Source organism: Protopterus annectens, chromosome 2.part0, assembly GCF_019279795.1.
Source record: "Protopterus annectens isolate FY-2018-M chromosome 2.part0, PAN1.0, whole genome shotgun sequence".
NCBI lineage: Eukaryota > Metazoa > Chordata > Ceratodontiformes > Protopteridae > Protopterus > Protopterus annectens.
In genome coordinates this window covers 1,315,231,882-1,315,251,299 of record NC_056728.1, presented here as the reverse complement: position 1 = coordinate 1,315,251,299, position 19,418 = coordinate 1,315,231,882, and the positions used below count along the sequence as shown (strand labels likewise).

Here is a 19,418-nt window from a genome sequence, read left to right as displayed (position 1 = left end):
ATAAGTCATTGATGTCTATAGTAAGGAACATGTAAGTGTCCTTAAAGGGTACATTATTGATGGCCTTCAAAAAATTCCATGAATCCTTGCACAAGTGAGACTCACTAAGTACTAGATGTTTTAATTTAGTATCCAAAAATTTGGCCAAAGGTTGTGTGATACAGCCCTTAGAATCCACTATAGGGTGCATTGGTGGCTGCTCTAGATTTTTATGCAGCTTCGGTAACCCAAATATTACCAACACCTTTGGATGAGTGACTGTAAGGTAATTTAATTCATCAATTGTTATGGATCCTTCAATAAACAAATCTTGAAGTTCATTTTTAATTTTTTAGGTAAGCCCCATTCAGTTCATTTAAGGAGGACTTGACATATATCCTTCCATTTAGATCATGTAACATCTTCTTCTTATAGTCCTCTAAATTCATTAAAACAACCCCGGCCCCCTTTTCAGGTTTCACGATCCTGATTTTGTTCTAAAAAACATAAATTTCTTTAATGGCATGCCCTTCTTCTACATCATCCCTGTTTAGGCTTCTGTGCCTGGACATTAAATTCCGAATATCTAATTCACATATTTTTTCAAATAATAGGATCATGGGGTACAATGGGGGGGGGGGTTATAGGTACTCAAAATCATTAGGGGATTAAGAAATTGATCAGAAAAAGCGTTCTGCAAAATAGTTCTCAGGTTTAATTTATGAGTGTATAACTTTAGAGCCATTAAGATATTACCTGCATCACTACGTTGCCTAGGAACAAATGTAAAACCTTTTGCAAACAGATCACAATGAGCGATATCCAAAACAAAGTTTGTAGTTATACAACAAGGAGGTAAGAGGTGGTCACATAATTCATCTACAGGGTTAATGGGGGGTATATCCTCATCAAATTCACCAGTATTTAGGCTATTTAATTCTTGGTGTTCCATGCCTTGCTGTAAGGATACCTCCCCCTCCCATTGTCTTCCCGCCCCTGTTCCACCTGTTGTTCGACCGTTGTGGGGTTTGATATTCTTCTACCCTCATATTGTCTTAAGGTGGATTCCTGTTCTTCAATCGCTCTGAATGTCTCAAAGGGAGGTATTCTTCTTGGTCTAAAAAAGGCTATTCCTGTTCAAGGTGCAAGGGGTGTAAGTCAGAAGCACTATTATTACTTCTATTGTAGTCCCTAAATTTGTTACCCCATTCCGGTGAGGGTGTGGGACTGCAGTTAGCAACACCTCTACTATACTCTATTTCATCTCTATTAAGCTTTTTTATTTTACGAGCCCTTATAGTTGAAGTCAATTCCTCTATACTTTTAAAAATTCTCACATGTTCATTTTTAAAATCGTTGTACTGTCTATGTGCACAAATCACATGATCCAAATCTGTCACAATTTCCATTAATTCATTAATCAATTTATCATTGTGTTTTATAATTAAATTCATATCGTCATAACCATGCTGGTCAAACAATTCAATCAGTTCATTAAATAATGAAGAGTCAGCCTTTAAGCCACTGAGGTATCGCCACATGCGTAACACTTTTGGAACCACTTTTTCTTTTACACATTCTTGAAAATATGTGTTGTCCAATTGTAGTCGCTTAATTTTAGATAGATAATAGTCAAATTCTTCTAGTAGAAAATGTAAACTTTTATTACCCGTTTCTGTCCTGTTTGTTAGTCCGTTGTTCAAGGATATGGTAGCTATTAACGATCCCTCATAAAATCATCCAAGGCTAGCTTCGAAAGCAATTACACTGATCTATGAGTGCCGACAATGTTTCCTATACTGATGAACTGTGTGTGTGTGTGTGTGTGTGTGTGTGTGTGTGTGTGTGTGTGTGTGTGTGTGTGTGTGTGTGTGTGTGTGTGTGTGTGTGTGTGTGTGTGTGTGTGTGTGTGTGTGTGTGTGTGTGTGTGTGTGTGTGTGTGTGTGTGTGTGTGTGTGTGTGTGTGTGTGTGTGTCTGTGTGAAACTACAGGAGACTATCCTCAGGAGTGTGAGAGGCAGATATGTGCACACAATCTGCACTGCCAACTCCATCAGAGAGATCGCAGTGCCAGATGGGATTAGTAAGGCACGTCTCCACAACAATGAGTGACAAAATCTTTATAAAATGACTTCAGTTCATCTAAACAGACAGCAATGACGAAATTCAAAAGAAAAATTACCAAGGACTCCAAAGATAACCACAAGACATTCTTTAGCTATGTCAAGAATCTAAGTGGCAATTCCCAGATCTGCACAGAGTAAGTACAGAATGGTACAAAATACACTGAACCGACTGATATCACCAACATCCTGGCAGACAGGTTCAGTACAAACTTCACCCCCTCTCACCTTCAAAAGGGCCCATAACCATACCAGAAGAATGCAGTGCCTCTGAAATCAGAGACACTCAGGTTAAAATAGCCCTCTCCAAAGCCAAAAACACAGCATCAATGGGACTAGATGGTGTCCCATGCTGCGTCCTACATGAGCTCAAAGATAAACTAACCCCTCACCTAAACACACTGTTCAAACTCAGCCTCTCCACAGGCTACATGCCCATAGAGTGGCAGACAGCAATGGTTATTCTGCTCCACAAAGGTGGAGCCACAACTGACCCCGGAACTATTGCCCTATAAGCCTGACTAGCTTGGACTGCAAGGCTATGGAGTGCATCATCATGGATCTCATTAACAGAGACATTGGGAACTGCCAAACACTGGACCCTACCCAGTTTGGCTTTGTTAAGGGCAGATCATGCCTCCTAAACCTGGTGGACTTCTTTGAGACAGTTACCAAGGCTATAGATGAGGGAAAGGTGGTCCACACAGCCTACCTAGATCTCGCAAAGGCCTTCAACACCATTCCCCACTCTGGTATTACAGACAAGCTCACCAGCCTGAACATAAACCCCTAAGTCACAAGATGGGTTGCCAGCTGGCTCATGGACAGAACCCACTTGGTAAGAGTTGAGGGAGCTAGGTCTCACTCCAAACCAGTTACAAGTGGTGTTCCCCAGGGCTCAGTCCTAGGACCCCTCCTGTTCAGCATATACTTCTCAGAGGTACAAGCAAGCACAGGAGGACTATGGCTGACCAAGTTCACAGACGACACAAACTAGGGGCTATAATTGACTCTCTGTCTGACACAGACATCCTCCAAAAAGGTCTCAGTGAGACAAATACCTGGTGTTAAAACCATGGTCTCAAACTAAATGCCAAAAAGTGCATAGTCATCCCCTTTGGAAAAAACAAAGTACCCACAAATTACCACATAGGTGCTAGCCCCCTAAATATGGAAGACGAAATAAGGGATCTGGGGACCCAAGTAGATAGTAATCTCTCCTTTGATAGGCACATTGCCAAAGTGGTTGGAAAATCCTTCTATGTGGCCCACCTAATCACAAAAGGGTTTGCATCCAGATCAAAAGAGGTCAGTGTGCCCCTCTACACATCACTCATCTGACCCATCATAGATTATAACACCCCATTTGGGATGTACCTCACAAGACACCTGCAACAGCTGGGAAGACCACAGAAGTACCTCACCAAGAGGATCACTGGCCTCAAACAGATGCCCTATGCAACTCAACTGAAGAAACTCCAGCTGTACTCGGTTGCATACTGCCTACTCAGAGGTGATCTCTGCCTGACATACAAGGCCATGTCCAACCCAGAATTGATGGACATGCTCCACCTAAAAAAAAAAACACATCCCCTCGAGCCATACACTCTAGGGATCTAAACTTCACCACAACAATAAATAGGACATGCTGGAGGGATAGATTCCTGTCCCAGAGACTTCCCATGCTCTGGAACAAGATTCCAATCTACATTAGGCAGAGCTTCTCACTAACACTCTTCAAGAGAAACTTTGACGAGTGGATGGGAAACAGGAAGTTTACCCTGGGGATCACTTCAGTGGCTCTGCTGGACAGAAGCACAGGGAACTAATCTAAGGGGGCAGCGAAAGCCAACACATTCCGGCTAAGCTTATAAATGCCTTTGCGCAGATAGCCTAGTACCTACCTATGAACTTAAGTATAATTATCACATCTCTGTGACAATGGCACTTCCCCTCTTTGTATTCTTAATGTGCTTTTTTTATACTGCTATTTCTAATTTTATGGATTTCAACACTCATACTGGACTAGCTTTCTCCTACAAAATTCTTTTTACATTGATAGTTTCAGCCATATGTATATATAGATGCTTGTAGCTTTAAATCAAATCTGCTTTCTCCACAATGTTACTGCATTTCTCTTTCACATTCTGAAATGTATACTATCATGTCAAGCAGCTCCTTCTACCGGTCCTGCACTCCAATCATAGTCAACGTCTGTGGAGTCCTTCCCTGCCACCATGTGAGCAGGTGGTACAGCCCAAAAAAGAATTTGTATCATCCTATAGGTCAACATCTGCACTCCCCAATCATGTGGGTGGAGACATGTACAGAGAATAGTTCCCTAACATACTATCTATTATGAGTCATCTACCATTTGCACTACGCTCCACCAGGTCTCCACTCACGAGTGAGTCAAAATGAATCTTTAGGATATGTGACATGCACTGCATTTCTTTGTAGTGTGCTCTGCAACCATTTATGAGTCAGATTTACTCACAAGCCTTAGTTCCTAGCACAACCCAGAGTAGGTATCCTGTGTTACTTCATCCATAAGCACCAATGAGCTAACTATCTCAGGAGTTTTGCTTCATTTCTAACAGAAGCTACACAGACACATACACCACTTCCAAACAGCTTGGTTATCAGTTCCTTTCTGTACCTAACAAACTGTGCATACATGCTAAGTAATAACTTACAGCATCTACCAATAAAAGGAGATATTCTGAGAATTTTCATAAGATATGGTTAACAGCTAAAAAAATATTCATAATTAATATATTAAAGTCTCCAAAAGCATTTCAATCATTCCTTTCCAGTTCCTAACAACACTAATGAAAGAAGACAGAATCTATTTTCATTAGCAGTGCTTTCAGCTACTACAGTAGCATGAGAAAAAGCTTTCACAGAACAAAATCAAACTACCAAAACTTCCTTTCTGAACATCTCCTCCAATGGCAGTCACATTTTATGTGGGAAGGAATCCCTTTGGGATCTCATAATTTCACCATGACTGATCGGCATGTTAAAATTCCAGTCACACTGCTTCTAACAATCCATCAGAATGTTCTAGCAGGACAAAATAATAGCTTATCTTCTGGCATTTCTTTAACTTACTTGACAGTAGCCCTGTTAGATGTGTCCTGGAGGTCCCCTGGATCAAATAACTGTGACTCCTTTAGTCCAAACTCCTTGCAGCCCCTTAAGAACAAGGTGATGTTGTCCTTTAAGAAAATAAAAGGCAGATGTTAAGAGCTTACTGAAACTATCACTGAATACTGCACAGGAAAGAAAGCTTATTTGGAGAGATTTCAGCCATCATATAAATACATTTAACAGTCAAATAGTTAACTCCTACTTAAAACAAATAACTCCAGGCTAATACATCTGTAATCATACGAGAAGTAGGCACCTCAGTGATTTCTTGTCTCACTGCAGAAAACAGTGGCCTACTCCTTTACGCTAGTAGGCAAGTATTCAGATTTGTACATAGCTGGCTGGCCAGGTCAGATGCTAAGCTTAGTAACCCATCAAAGTATGGCCTCCAGTTTCAGCTCAGCTGGAAGAAATTACACTGATCTATGAGTGCCAACAATGTTTCCTGTAGTGATGAACTGTGTGTGTGTGTATGTGTGTGCGTGTGTGTGTGTGTGTGTGTGTGTGTGTGTGTGTGTGTGTGTGTGTGTGTGTGTGTGTGTGTGTGTGTGTGTGTGTGTGTGTGTGTGTGTGTGTGTGTGTGTGTGTGTGTGTGTGTGTGTGTGTGTGTGTGTGTGTGTGTGTGTGTGTGTGTGAGAAACTACAGGAGACTATCCTCAGGAGTGAGAGGCAGATATGTGCACACAATCTTCACTGCCAGCTCCATCAGAGAGATCACAGTGCCAGATGGGATTGGTAAGGCACGTCTCCGCAACAATGACTGACAAAAATCTATATAAAATGACTGCAGTTCATCTAAACAGACAGCAATGATGGCCTGCAAGAATCTCCGGGTCCCATTCCCAGCACATTTCATTGCTACAAGGGAGAAAAAGATGGACGCTAGCAGCATATGACTAAAAATAAGAAATTTCATACTGCTCCAGTGACAGAAAGCACTAGACCAAAAAGGTGATGTGATGCATTTGATCTCATCAGCTTGTTTTACTGAACAAATCACTCAAGCTTTCAAAGCAGATGTGCCTCTATACGGGAGTTATTATTTGAAAATGATAGGTGCAGTGCTTTAAAACTTACATGTGCTATGAAGGAAGCAAAAAGTACAGTTTTGTACCTACCATAAATGTAGATGTCCGATAGATATGCAACTGCAGTCATAACATATGGGTTGTCCTGCCTCAGGCAGTCCTCGGTCGGCCGGATTCCAATGTCTGGGTCCGACATCGGCTGATGTCGCATTTCTCTCCGACGTCAGGGCGGCTGGAGTATATAAGCATCAGCCAACGCCATCTTCTTCAGTGTTTCTTGCCCCAGATGCCAGGTGCCCTCCAAGGAAGGCTGTAATCAAATTGGAAGACAAAAATAGGTTTCCAGACAACAAATAAGCAATAAACAGATACACCATAACAGATATCCCCAGCTAAGGATAACAGGGAGAGGAGTGGACCCAAGGCATAGAGGGGATGGAGGGAGGGAAAACCCGACTGCAGTTGCATATCTATCGGACATCTACATTTATGGTAGGTACAAAACTGTACTATGTCCATCAAGAATGCAACTGCAGTCATAACATATGGGTTGAATACCAAAGCTTAGCTGGGGGAGGTGGTATACTCTAAGAAAGGGATGGTGTAGCTATCAGTCCCTGCAGGACTGCCGAAGCAAAACCTGCTCTGGATCTGGAATATAAAGGGAGGTTGTAGCGCTTGGAAAATGTATGCACGGAGCTCCATGTAGCAGCTTCTAGAATGTCTTTTGTAGGCACCCCTCTTAAGAAGGCTGTAGAGGTGGCTGTAGCTCTGGTGGAGTGTGGTCTGACATTGGCTGGCACACTCTTTCCATGGAAGGAATAACAGAATCTGATGCAATGTCCAATCCATTTTGAAATTGTCTGTTTAGAAATTGCTTTTCCTTGTACTGCAGGGGCGTAAGCTACAAAAAGCTGGTCAGACTTCCTACTGGTCTTGGTTCTGTCTAGGTAGTAGCAAAGTTGTCTGTGTATGTCCAAGGTATGCAACAGTCTTTCCCCTTTGTTCTCAGGATTAGGAAAGAAAGTAGGCAGGTGAATTGCTTGATTTAAGGCAACCCTAGATACCACTTTTAGCAGAAAGGTAGGGTTGGTTCGTAAGGAGACCCTGTCTCTGTGAAAGGTTATGAACGGTGGTATTGCCATTAAGGCCTGTAATTCCGAAACCCTTCTTGCTGAGGTAATGGCCAACAGGAAAGCTGTCTTCCAGGAAAGAAATTGTAAATCCACAGAAGCTGCTGGCTCGAAGGGAGGTAAAGTCAATTTTTCTAGAACAAAATTGAGGTCCCAAGCTGGTACTGGTGCCTTTCTTGGGGGCTTTATATTCTTGATTCCTCTAAGAAATTGCCTTAACAAAGAATGTGAAAACACAGGTGGGTCAGTGTTGTATCTAGCTGAGATAGCTGAAGCATGAATTTTTATGGAAGAGAATGAAAGTCCTTTATGCAGCATATCTGCTAAGTATTCCAGGATGAGAGGAATGCTCAAAAATGAGGCATCATGACCTTTGTTGGTATTCCAAATGCTGAATCTCTTCCATTTGGCTGAGTAAACTTTTCTGGTGGATGGTCTGCGGGCTTCTGTTAATATCCGCTGAACTTCCTTGGAGAGAGGTAAATCAAGGTTATTTATGGGATTTCCCAAGCTGTCAGCTGTAGCGTCTGGATGTTGGGATGAACTGTCCTGAAGTTGTGTTGAGTCATAAGTTGGGGTCATTGTGGAAGGGCCAAAGTTTTGTTGTGACATATGCTCCGTAGTAGTGGGTACCAGTGTTGTCTTGGCCAGTCTGGAGCTATTAGGATCCCCATTCGGCTTGTCTGCTTTGATCTTTAATAACACTGTGGTCATCAGTGGCAGAGGTGGAAATGCATAAATTATCAGGGTGCTCCAGTTGAATGAGAGGGCATCTATTTTCCATGCTTGTGGATGATATGTCCTTGAGCAGAACTTTTGTAAGTGATGATTGAAGTGGGAGGCAAATAGGTCTACGTCCGGCCTGCCCCATGTCGAGGTGAGTCATAGGAAGATGTCTGGATGTAGCCTCCATTCGTGGGGGTCTAGGAAATTCCTGCTTAGACTGTCCACCAGAACATTGTCTTTGCCTGGAACAAACTGGGATTGTAATTGTATGTTTAGGCCCAGTGATTTTTCCCAAAGATTCATTGTCAGCCTGCAAAGGGGGTAAGAATGAGTGCCCCCCTGTTTGTTTATGTACCACATCACTGTGGTGTTGTCTGTCCATATTAATAGGTGGCCTTGTTGAAGTTGTTGCCCAAAGGCCTCGATGGCATGCATTACTGCTAACATTTCTTTTTGATTGATATGCAGATGTGTTTCCTTTGGAGACCATTGTCCTTGAATACATCTGCCTTCCATGTGCGCCCCCCATCCAAGGTCTGAGGCATCTGTGGTCATGGTCTGTGTTATCTGAAGCTTTTTGAATGACATATCTATGTTTGACTGGCTTGCTGAGGCCCACCATAGAAATTCCTTTTGAAGACATGGAATGAGTGGGATATTTGCTTCTAGGTTGTTGCTGTGTTGAGACCATAAGCTTTTTAAGTACCATTGAAGCTTTCTCATGTGTAGTCTTGCTAGTGGAACCAGGAGGATGCAGGATGCCATGTAACCCAGGGCCTGTAGGAATCTCCTTGCAGTCATTTGGGTGAGCTTTGCTAAACTTTTGAAGTAATGGGTTAACTTCTTTTGCTTGTCGTCTGTCAGGTAAGCCATTTGAGAGGCTGTGTCTAGTTTGGCTCCTAAGAAGGTTATTTGCTGGGATGGCTGAAGTCTTGACTTTTGAAAGTTGACTGTGTATCCCAGAGCCTGTAGCAAGTGTATGACATAATTCAAGTTTTTTGTCAAAGTTAGTTTGTTGTCCGCTTGTATGAGGCAATCGTCCAGGTACGGGTAGATTTGAATCCCCTGGAGCCTGCAATGAGCAATTACTGATGCCAGGCATTTCGTGAATATTCTGGGCACAGTCGATAAGCCAAATGGCAATGCTGAGAATTGATAATGCTCTGGCCCTGCAAGAAATCTGAGGTATCTTCTGCAGCTGTGTCTGATAGGGACATGCAGGTATGCCTCCTTGAGGTCCAGAGTAAACAGGCAAGACCCCTTGCCCAGCATGGGAAGGAGTTGCTGTAGAGTCAGCATTTTGAACTTTGGTACTATGAGGAAAGTGTTTAAAGCGGACAAGTCCAGTATTGGTCTCCATTGACTTTCTTTTCTTGGAACAAGGAACAGTCTTGAATAAAACCCCTGGCCTTGTTCTTGATGTGGAACTTTTTCTATTGCTTTGATCTGTGCAAGCAGAGAAATTTGCTTTATAGCCTCTGCTCTCTGATTTTGTGGAAGGTTTGGCATGCCTTGTTTTCTTGGCAAAGTGTGGAAGTGGAACCTGTAACCGTGGTCTATAATGTCCAAAATCCATTTGTCTGTTGTCAGTTTGTGCCAATTTTTTGAAAACAGAGATAACTTTCCTTCAAAGGAGCCTCTGTTTGCTCCTTGGTTAGCGGAACTAGAGGAAAGTCATTGAGATTGTCCCTGCGGGGCAGGAGAAACCCCTGTGTCACTTCTTTGGTTTGTTGGTTGCCATTGTCGTCCCCTGTAGGATCCTCTGTATTGGCCTCTTCCTCGGCCACGCCTGTTTTTGCCCCTTTGTGATCTTTCAGGATTAGGAAAGGACCAGTTTTTAGAAGGCCAGTTCCTGCTGAATCTGTGCGGCTGAACCTGGAGGAAATCTTTTACTGTCTGAACTGACTTGGCTTTTTCCTCAATGGACTTTAACACATCTTTAGCATTAGCACCAAAAAGCTTGTTCTTTTCCAAGGGTGTGTCAAGAAGTTTTGCCTTAACATGATCTGGTAAGGGTTGTTCTTTCAACCATGCATGTCTGCGAATGACCGCTCCTGTCATAGCTGCCCTACATGAAGCCTCCAATGCATCATATCCACACTGTAGAAAGTGACTGCTAACCTGTTGAGCATTATGCACAGTCTCCTGCAAAGACTTCCTATCTAAAGGTTCAGGGGAGGCCAATGTTTTCTGTAAATCATCTAACAGGAAATCCTGATATTGAAACATGTGAAAGAGACAATTGAGAGCTCTCATAGATAAAGTAGTGGAGGTGTAAACCTTCTTCCCCCATCTCTCTAAGGACCTTGCTTCCCTGTTAGAAGGCAAAGGATTTTTGGAGGTGGTAGCTGAAACCCCTTTAGGTCCCTGGGAAATTGTTTCTAAATCAACAGCATGGGCCTTAAAGAAATGAGAATGGGTTTCTGGAACCCTACAGTATCTGTCAAGCTTGGCAGGGGCAGGAGGAAGAGTATCAGGGGTGACACTGGAGTCAGAGTATAAATCATCCAAAACATCAAGCACAGGAGGTATAGCTAAGGGTCTGTGCTGGGGCTTTTTAAGGAAGGTTCGAAGGCGCTTTCTGGAATCAGAATATTCCTGGCCTTGCCACTTGAAATGCTCCCTCATGGAATGCAGAACTTCCCCAAAAGAAATATCCTCAGGAGGGGAGGCTGAGGGAATGGAGTCCTATGCATCTGAATCCTCATAGGTCTGGAAGGGCTCTTCCTGGCTATCGGAGTGAACAGAGTCCTCAGAATCTTCATCTGAAGGAAGAGGGTCAGAGGGTTCAACCCTGGGCCTTTTGTCAGGAGGAGGCTGGGATCCTCTCTCAGGATGGGCCTGGGAACCTCTGATCAGGGAAATTAAATCTGCTGCCATAGACATGATTTGTGTTTCAGGAGTAGGCTGAGGTAAGGTTTTAGCAGTAAGATGCTTGGACTTGCTGGCTGCCTTAGCACGTGTGTAGGCCTTGATAGACATGGACATGGGAGGCCTAGCTGCTCCACGTGCAGAAGTGACCCTATCAACAGCAATGGTCTCGGGCATTTCCTCGATTTCAGTATCCGGAGGAAAATCAATAACTGGCGTCGGAGTGGTCTCCGGTATCGGAGGTATCGGTAAAGCGGTGTCTTCGGTTCGGAGCGGTGGAATAACCGACTCAGAGGGGAACCGGGGCACTCGCGGTTAGTTTAGTCATGGTGTCGGTGGTAGATGCGGGCCGAGGATGTCGGTCTCGGTCTTTTAGTTTCTTAGGAGTCTGCGTTGTCGGTTGTTCCGACGGCATTGTATAATGAAATTTGTCGCCGAAGAAGTCTTCTGCGAACTCCGCCCGGTGCCTGAGAGTGCGCTTATTGAAGCGAGCACAGGCGACACAGGCCGAGGCGTCGTGGTCTGGGCCAAGGCAAGGGAGGCAGTAAGAGTGGAAATCCTTATGAGGTATTTGTTTACCACAAGACAAACAATTATTTACTTTTTCAGTAATTTCTGACATGGGCTGAGTCAAGAAAAGGTCCCCAACGGGGTACTTAGCTTTTTTGATGACTTCGGTTTCGAAGAATACAGGAGCTGACCGACCGGCACTTGCGAACTGCTTCTGCTTCGGGCACCGCGCGGCAAGAAAGACTGAAGAAGATGGCGTCGGCTGATGCTTATATACTCCAGCCGCCCTGACGTCGGAGAGAAATGCGACATCAGCCGACGTCGGACCCAGACTTTGGAATCCGGCCGACCGAGGGCTGCCTGAGGCAGGACAACCCATATGTTATGACTGCAGTTGCATTCTTGAAGGACATAGCCATTGTTTCTCTCTGACAGGCTAACAGAAACATCTTAACATATAACAGTCTAAGAAAAAGAAAATCTTAAACACACTTTCATGTGCTTAGATACTTGTACATGAAAAAGAAGTACACCTGTGTGTATACCTAGAAAACTAGATGCTGGAGTTCAAAAGTTATTAAATGTTATATATGACACAGTAATAATCCAAGGCAGAAGACAAGAACAAGGCAGTTCATATCATTTAGAAAGACAATCAAAAGGATTAAATGCAGATTGGCCGGAAGACGAGCTATAATTAGAAGAAGATTTAGGATTTACTAGTTTGATGAAGTACAAAATATGTGTCAGAAAGCTGCTTCAAATTTAAAAGAGTCCAGGTCACAGTACTGTGTTTATGGAAATATCAGGAGCTGCAAAGGGAATATGATGCCGGTATATAACATGTATATGCTTTTGAACTAGGTATGTAAAGATGTGAGATTTGGACAGCCTGTCTATCACAACACAAACCACTGGAAAAGCAAATCAACAATATGAATAGTTGTTGTGATACACAGAAATGAGTTCTAGCTAACAGCGTTTAAGTGTCCTCCATGTAACAGCATCTCAGCTATACTTAGGATATGTACGTATCACATGCTGTCAACATTATACAACCTAGCTGGGAGTATTGTACTTATGATAGTTCTGCTGTTAAAATGTTACATTCCTGGACCTTACAGACCACCCAGTTTAAGATTACTGGCTTAAAATCAGCAGGGTAACGTAATGTTAGCCATTCTGCGCAACAATAAATGTAGTTGCCAACTTCTCAGAGTAGCACACCAGTGCTTTTTTTTCACTCTTTTCTGTGAAGAGCAGTATTTCATGAATCTGCATAAAATCATACAGTACACCAAGCATTTATCATAAAGTGTTGCTTACCTGTAGAAGGAAGACTTCTTAAGTGCTGTAGTGACTCTCATACCTGTTGCAATATCCACCCATGATGAAGTATCCATTTGATTTTAACTATTCATTTTTCTAGATACAGATGAAAATGTCCTTAAACAACAGTAACTGAGATGTCTGATACAGAAAAATTAGGCTGCCAAACGTGTGCTTACACTGGCTCTTGGTCATTCTGCAAGTAACAACGTTTCTGTTAGAGTTCATTCAGATTCTACGTTTCTTCCGTCTCCTTCCTATCCTTTGTACATTTATTGCACCAGCTAAGGCAAACTTCATTCTGAGACATGCACATCTCCTGCACCTTGAGGAATTTCTTTTGGGGGACAGTGATGCTAGTAGAAATACAAATAATTTCAAATAGTTTCCATTGTAGATGACCGGATGACATTCACGTTTCATTCTGGTGACCGCTTACTTGCTGTAGGTTACCAGACTGTTTAAATGACAATAGTGGCAGCACTTGTTAAAAAGGAACTTTGCGGTTTATCTTAAGTATCAGCTGCAAGTGCTTCACGCTTTAGTAGTTTAAGCCTAATTAACCAGAACAGGTAGGCAGGGTTGCACTTTCCACCTTTTGGCATGTAGGCAACGCAACCATAAATTATTACCGGACTGGCTAATACTATCAGATGTTGGGATTAAGTGGATAAAATCTCAGCATTGACATATTATCCTGCAAACTGCTCAAATACCTGCTCCTGCAGATTTAAATAACCCAAACAGGAACTTTAGTTCATCAAAGAATAACTTACACAAAAAGGACCACTTCCTATCAGAAGTGCAGGACATGGCATTGCAAGTCTCAACACTTCAAAAAATAACCTATAGTATAACCCAAAAAATAATAAATTCTGAAACTCACTGTGGTATCTCTAAAACATTTCTGTAGAACAGATTTAACCCCTTTGCATGCCCAATGTGTTAGCAGCCTCTTGCTATTTATATATGTTCTAACTCCAAGTTTTCTATATCTTGGGTAAGCAGAAATATTCCAAGATACTGTAACCTGGGATGAGGTATAAATACCACACTGTCACACTTGTAATTCCGTTATTCTGAGGATCACAATCACACTTCTTAAAATTTCAAATGACATCCAAAAAGGACATGAGTATTTTTGTTTTCAAAGTAACAGAACAATTACGCCCTAGGTAGTAGGTAGGGTTACATACAGCTTCTGAAGGGAATTCATGAAAGAATTTAGTCTATTTTTCATCCTTAGTTGTCCAAAGCACAGAATAAATATTGTTTGTGCATAAGCAAAACATCTACTTACCTCATTACCATAAAACAGTATTGCATGTTCTTTCACAGCAAGAGGTTCCCTGGTTCGATCCTCAGCTGGGGTGCCTTCTGTGCGGAGTCTGCATTCCTCCGGGTGCTCCGGTTTCCTCCCACATCTCAAAGACATGTTGTAGGTGGATTGGACACTCTAAATTAGCCCTAGGTGTGAGTGCATGTGTGTGCTTTCTGTGGAAGGTTGGGCACCGGGCTGGCAACTCGACACCATAAAACTCCACTGCCAATAATGAGCGGACATGTGATCCGCTGTGGTGACCCCTAACCAGGAAAAGCCAAAATAAGAAGAAGAAGAAGTATTGCATGTTCCTTAATATCAAATGATTACTTTATTATGCTTACTCCTGTTTAGTGGGTGACAGCCTTCTTCGGAAGGTTGCAAGGAAATTTACTATCTACCTGCTGTCAGAGCCATGGAAAGCCAACTTTGGCATCATATTTTTTGTCAAAGGAAAAAACAAGTTCCTTCCCTTTTGGAAAATTTAAGAGCTACATGAACCATTGCAGCGAAAGCAGAAGACATAAAAGTCAAGCCAGTGGTAACTGCCTGGATATGCTGGAAATATCACATTTGACTAATTAGCATAAAGAGCACCAGATACAGTGACATCAGAGAAGGGCAGGAAGGAGGCAAAGCTACTCTTCTTCACTGATACTGACTGAGTCTCTGAAATTTCACAGCCTACACCATAAACTTGTTCTTCTCAAGATAAACATCTGTGAATGATGGGATAAATGCACAAATCGTCATCATTCATCATCAACTCTCTTTTTTCCATTTTCTACATGGGGGTCGGTCTGTTGTTTCACTTGTCGCCATCTCTCCCAATTTAAGGCTACTATTCTACCTTCTTTGACACTCATGCCTGGCTGTCACAGATCTTCTCTCACACAATCCATCCACCTCTTTGATGGATGCCCTCATTTCCTCTTGTCTTTTTTCTGTCTTTCCCAAATCTTCACCAGACTGTCTTTTCCTTTCCTGTGCATGTAACTGAACCACCATAATCTGTCCTCTTTGAACTTTCCTGTAATTAAAGCTACTCTGGCTTCTGCTTTTATGTTCTCATTTCCTCTTCTGTCCTATAGTGTGCATTTCATCTCCATTACCTTTAGCTTCCTCAATGGCTCTGCCTTTACTGCCCAGGTTTCTGTACCATACAGTAGCACTGTTTTTTGTATACCTTACTTTTCAGCTTCTTCAGCATTATTCTGCCATACACTACCCCTGACATTCTGTGCCACTTGGTTGCAGCCCTTTTGATTCTAGCTTTGACCTCCACATTCAGACTTCCCTTCTCCTCAACCACCCCTCCCATATACTTGAAATTATTAACCTGTTCCACTATCTTCCCTTCTTTCTCAATTCTCACCTTCTTTTGATTTTCCCCATTTGCTATTACAACTGTCTTATCATTCAGTTTCATCCTATATGCCTTCAGTTTTGCTTCCATTCTCCTATCCTTTGCTGAAGTTCTTGTTAAGAGTCTGCTTGTAATGCCTTTGCTGAAGTTCTTGTTAAGAGTCTGCTTGTAATGCCACATCATCTACATACAGCAACTTTATTGATCTGTCCCCTCTGACCTGTTTGTATGAACTGGACTGGTATTCTACAACAGAATTTGTTAATTGAAAGGGCACATCTTGTGCATGCTGCAAACCTGGCCATGAGAAAGCAGCCAAGACCTGTATTAGTAAGGATATACTCATGCCATCAAAACAAGCTGATCCTAACAAAAGCCATCAGAACAAGCTGATCCTAACAAAACTGTGACATAATTGAAAAGAATTTAAAAATTGAAGAGAGCAGAGTATTTGTGGAAAATATTTTTCTAATCAATTGGTTAATGCTAGTTATAGAATTATAGGTTGTATAAAAAGATTTACAACGTCTTTGAAATTAGAAATTATTAAGTCATTGTTTGTTAATTACATTATACCCACACTTGAGTATGGAATAACAATATGGAAACATTATAAGAAAACAAGCATGAGTAAACTGGAAAGTGTACAGCAGAAATATACCAAGGGCATCCATGGATGTGAAAATTTAAGTTATTATAAAAGACTAAAATATCTGAACTTGTACAGAGTCTCATAGATGCTTAAGAGGAAATGTTATTCAGGTATATAGGACATTTAGAGACAATTATCTCTGGGAATGTTAGGGGTTATCAAAAAGTGGTAGTGAATCATCAGACAACTTATGTAGAAGATTCCATAGGAATGAGAAGTGTACTAATTGGTTCTCTGAGACAACAGCTAATTCATGGAGCAGACTACCAAATTACATTATTGCAAACACTAGTTTAGATATTTTTAGGAACAGCCTGGACACTAATTATGGCAATAACTGTTTTGGTATATTGGCAGGTTAGAAGGGGATTACTGTCTGTGCTTGAAATATTTGTATGTACGCATGCATAATGTTTATTTACTGTACACCAGACAAAAAAGAAGCAAATTTATCCTAACGATCAGGGAATGTTGAGATGCAGGTATGAGATTCATGCTATATCCAGCTGTTTTCAGAATATTTTTTTCCTGGAGGAAGAAAGACATATTTGGAACATGATAAGGAGGAAATAAAAAAGTTTATCCAACAAAACCTGTGCCAGCAAACAGAAGGAAACTCTGCTTTTCATTCTTCTGACACTAAAGCTCATAGAGAGACTTTGCCAGTAAAACTTTGTCAAGTGTTCCAATGGAAAGAACTTGAGAGACAGAAAAAAAGACCTATTGTCTCAGGGGCGGGTTGGATAACGGAGCCTATCTCTGTATATCTGCATGGTCAATTACAACCTTATTTGAGCACATGTGAACTAATCCTTAGGGATACTTTTGATTTTTTGCAAAAGTTATGTACTTGGTATACTATGGAGAAGGAAGGGTTGATTAATAGAAAATATTATATGGTCACACTAGATATAGTGTCACTCTTCACTGTCATCCTGAATGATATAGGTATTGACTTGTTGAGAGAGTTTCTTTTATCACACAATAGCCCTAACTATACACAGATTAATAATATTTGTACTCTTATGGATGTTATTCTTAGGAATAATGTGTTTATATTTAATGAATGCTTATACCTCCAGCTCACAGGGGTAGCTATGGGCACTTCCATAGCTATTACCTATGCTAATTTAGTACTTTATCAATGGGAGAGAAAATATATGTTTAGTGATATAAACCCATTTAGAAGTCAGATAAAATTTTTCCAGCGCTTTGTGGATGACTGTTTTATGCTGTGGGAAGGGACGTTGGGAGAGCTGAATAGCTTTCTAGATTATTTGAATTCAGCTTCTTCATTTTTGAAATTTAAAATGGTGGCATCGGATACTGATATTACGTTTCTGGACGTCAATTTGAAGCTAGAGAAGGGAGTCATACATACTAGTGTTCATCAGAAAGAGGTGTCTTCTGGCCGATATACGCACTTTAGCAGTATGCATGCACCACATACCTTTAGGGGTACACTGAGGTCCCAGTTGTGTAGATTGAGTAAACTTAATACTGATGATCATTGCTTTGAACTCCAATTAGATGACATGTTAAAGGACTTTATATTTAGTGGATATAATAGTCAATTATTGTCTGATTATAAATGTAAAGTCTTGGAAGATAGAAAAACGACACTAAGACCGGCATTTTTGTATGAAGGCATTAATGCAACTGACAATAGATGTAGCAATGTTCATGGCAGTGAAGTATTACTTAGATATGTGACTTCCTATAGTATGAGAACTTCATCTATTAGACGTATCATATCCAATAATTGGGTTGTTTTAATGGCATCTGACGATCTTAAGGGGATCTTAGGCCATAAACCGAGATATGCATACAAAAATATGAGGACTCTTAAAAGTTTGTTGTGCTATAAAGATTTTGGTAGCAATGTCAATACTTCTAAATTTGTCAAGTTAGGTACACAAAAGTGCTTTAATTGTTCTTGTTGTGAGGACATATTTGAGAGTGACAGTCAATTCTTTAATCATCCTGTAAATGGCAAGAAATATAAGTTTAATATATCAGCTACTTGTTCTACTACCCACGTGATATACCTGGCTACTTGTGTATCGTGTTGTGCGTTTTACGTGGGTAAGACCACACGTAAGTTGAAAGAAAGGGTCATTGAGCATAAGTCCGAGATTAGGAGGGGCCATGAAAGGAATGCTTTGTATAAGCATATAGCTGAATGTGGGCATCAGCATTCCTTTAAATTTAGGGTAATTGACTCTGTCAATCCAACCCCTAGGGGTGGAGATCTAAATAATTATTTGGAGACCAAAGAGTATAATTGGATTTTGAGATTAGCTAGTGATTCTACACCTGGCTTGAGACAGAAAAAAACACAGCAGTTGTCTAGAAGAATCAGGAGTACCTTGGACTTGAATTAGAGCCTGGTATTGGGAGATGGAGATGAACAGGAAGAAGATCAGCAGCACTGAAATTAATTAATAAATAAGTGAATAAATGGGAGTCTATAAAGCGTCAACCACATTTTTAAAATATGGATTTGCAAGAAATAATGTCTGAGAAAAACTGGGCTTTTGTTGACTTTGTTAAACTTGTGGGTGGAATGTAAAGCTTGTACCTCACATTATGTCATTAATGTCTAGAAGTGCACTAAAGGGAAAAAGGTAACTGTAAGTAAAAAATGTGTTCTTATTTGTATAAACCATGCTATATGGTAAATCTGTTTTGTATAGTGTGTAGACAGGGGTATTTTAAATGTGGAAGGAGTCTTCAGTGACTTTTGTATGAATTAAAGATGTTAAAGAAAACAAGTATTTTTAGTTGTAAGAAATATAGGCGTTACAGTGTAACAAGAAAAGAAATGGACAAAAGCAAGTATAAGTTAGTCTGTGATCTTGGGCTTCTGGGGTGGAGGTGGGGTGTATAAGTGCACTCATTACATTACAGGTAGAATTAACATAATTTATATTATCTTTATATGGGTGGATGTCTAGAGTAATGACTTTGGCATAAGATATAAACAACTGTATTTGTATGAAAACAGGCTTGAAAAATAAGACAACATGATGAAAGGCATGAAAATGCAAGTTTTTTGTAGGTTTTAACTTGTTGTTTCCATTAGCAAATGTTATAAGTAGGAATCTATAAGTCTTCAGGCGAAGACAGCTGTGCATTCTATTCTGAGTGAAACTGACAAAGATTCCTTTATGTGTTTGCAGGGTTGTAAGCTGTTTAGTCTCTTATTGCTGACTGCTTTTACATGGA

The 19,418-nt window shown here is 41.1% G+C and overlaps 1 protein-coding gene across 6 annotated transcripts in view; it reads right to left on the bottom strand.

Moving 5' to 3' along the window:
* The window catches only part of LIMCH1 (LIM and calponin homology domains 1), a 1,973,196-nt gene that overhangs the window by 1,040,396 nt on the left and 913,382 nt on the right, over positions 1-19,418 (bottom strand). For all 6 annotated transcript variants that reach the window (XM_044061504.1, XM_044061502.1, XM_044061501.1 and 3 more), the window contains exon 4: positions 5,216-5,322. In XM_044061504.1, the coding sequence (XP_043917439.1) occupies positions 5,216-5,322 (107 nt within the window). The remainder of the gene's footprint in view (positions 1-5,215; positions 5,323-19,418) is intronic.